The sequence below is a fragment of the Octopus bimaculoides genome, chromosome 5 (genome assembly GCF_001194135.2).
Source record: "Octopus bimaculoides isolate UCB-OBI-ISO-001 chromosome 5, ASM119413v2, whole genome shotgun sequence".
NCBI classification, from domain to species: domain Eukaryota; kingdom Metazoa; phylum Mollusca; class Cephalopoda; order Octopoda; family Octopodidae; genus Octopus; species Octopus bimaculoides.
This window is the reverse complement of record NC_068985.1, coordinates 118,663,579-118,665,393: the sequence shown is the minus strand read 5'-3', so window position 1 is coordinate 118,665,393 and position 1,815 is coordinate 118,663,579. Positions and strand designations below refer to the sequence as shown.

At 35.8% G+C, this 1,815-nt stretch overlaps 1 protein-coding gene across 1 annotated transcript in view; it reads left to right on the top strand.

Annotated features, from left to right (window-relative positions):
• Positions 1–1,815, top strand: part of LOC106882257 (vacuolar fusion protein CCZ1 homolog) — a 28,454-nt gene that overhangs the window by 7,323 nt on the left and 19,316 nt on the right. The window contains exon 5 of the mRNA XM_014932868.2: positions 1,138–1,227. Within this exon, the coding sequence (XP_014788354.1) occupies positions 1,138–1,227 (90 nt within the window). The remainder of the gene's footprint in view (positions 1–1,137; positions 1,228–1,815) is intronic.

The following is a 1,815-nucleotide window of genomic DNA, read 5'->3' as shown; positions in this document are numbered from 1 at the left end:
TTTTTTCTGCAAAATAGGGGTAGTTTATCCAGTTCAGGCTATATTATTAGCATTATTCTGCAATTGAGAATTTAAACATCACTTCTTTAACTTTCTATATCTTCATATTTATTGTTTACCTATTTGAACAAGAACACCAGTAACCTGGGCAACGCCGGGTAATTCAGCTAGTTCAATATAAAATTATACAATTCTCAAATGATCCTTAGCTATTATCATTCATTTCATGTAATATGGTATAGTTATTTAAGGCAGTGAGCTGGCAGAATCATTAGCACGCCAGGCAAAATGCTTAGCAGCATTTTGTCCATCACTACATTCTGAGTTCAAATCTCATTGAGGTCAACTTTACCTTTCATCCTTTCAGGGTCGATAAAATAAACACCAGTTGAACACTGGGATCAATGTACTCAACTATATCCCTCCCCCAAAACTTTCTTGTGCCAAAATTTGAAACCAATATGGTATAGTTATTAAAAGGCTTTGATAGATGTATGTTAATTAACTTATAAGGGAGCTTTCAATGCAAATGATTGGAGAATTTTGGAAACAAAATCATTGATCAGTGCTCATTTGTATTGATGTCTTATGAATGGGGGATGTTTGTTGGTGGCTGAGTGAGAAAGTGTTATAGTGGAAGAATAGTTATGTAGAAGTAAGCTGAAGATTTAGATTGAACCTAAGTATTGTATTTAATGGCGTAAATTATGCATGGGCATCTTAGATGCACCTCAATTTCAACAGCACATATTCAGCATTAGGGACAAAATTAGCTTATGGGAGACTCAACTTTGCATATATGATTTGGGGTGATTCTTTTGAGACATTTTTTTTTCCCCAAAAAAATGCATCATATGCCACCAAATATGGTGGGTCAGATCTTAGAATGTTGGATATCTAAGATAACAAATCACAATATCTAATCAGATGTGCTTCATTACAGACCTATCCAACCCATACCACCAGCCTAGAAAAACAAACATTTCAGATACACAAATGATAATGAAAATGACAACAGCAATGAGGTTAGATATAACAAATATGAAAATTATGTTGATGGAAAGGATGGGTGATGATAAACATGACAGTGAATTTTCCAAATATGTAATTATAATTGTGCTGTTGGTTGTTTTCCAGCTATTTAATGGAAGCTTCATGAACATTCTCCAACGCTCAAAACAGTCTGTAGTGGCATTACAGCAGCGATTAGAATACTTCTTTGCAAGGGTAAGTATCATTTTGTATTTATTCCATCATTATTTTTACCTTTTCTTTTTATCTCTCTCACCATTTGTCCTCTTACAAATCTACAAGGATGTAGTACCATGGTTGTTAAGAATAGTGAAGCCATACATTAGGAAAAAAAATTCTGTCTGTGCTTCTCTTCTTCCACACACACATTTTGAAAGAAAAAGAGATCCATACAAATATATATATGCAATGTTAAAGCTTGTCTTTCCCTCACTATTTTATTATTTCCCATTAGATGAAATGTCCTTGGTTACATACTGCTAATATCAGTCAGTACAATAAATAGTAAAGGTTTTCTAGACACTCCAAAACAATGGTCATACAATCCATCATCATCATCATCATCCTCATCGTTTAACGTCCGCTTTCCATGCTAGCATGGGTTGGACGATTTGACTGAGGACTGGTGAAACCGGATGGCAACACCAGGCTCCAGTCTGATTTGGCAGAGTTTATACAGCTGGATGCCCTTCCTAACGCCAACCACTCAGAGAGTGTAGTTGGTGCTTTTACGTGTCACCCGCACGAAAACGGCCACGCTCGAAATGGTGTCTTTTATGTGCC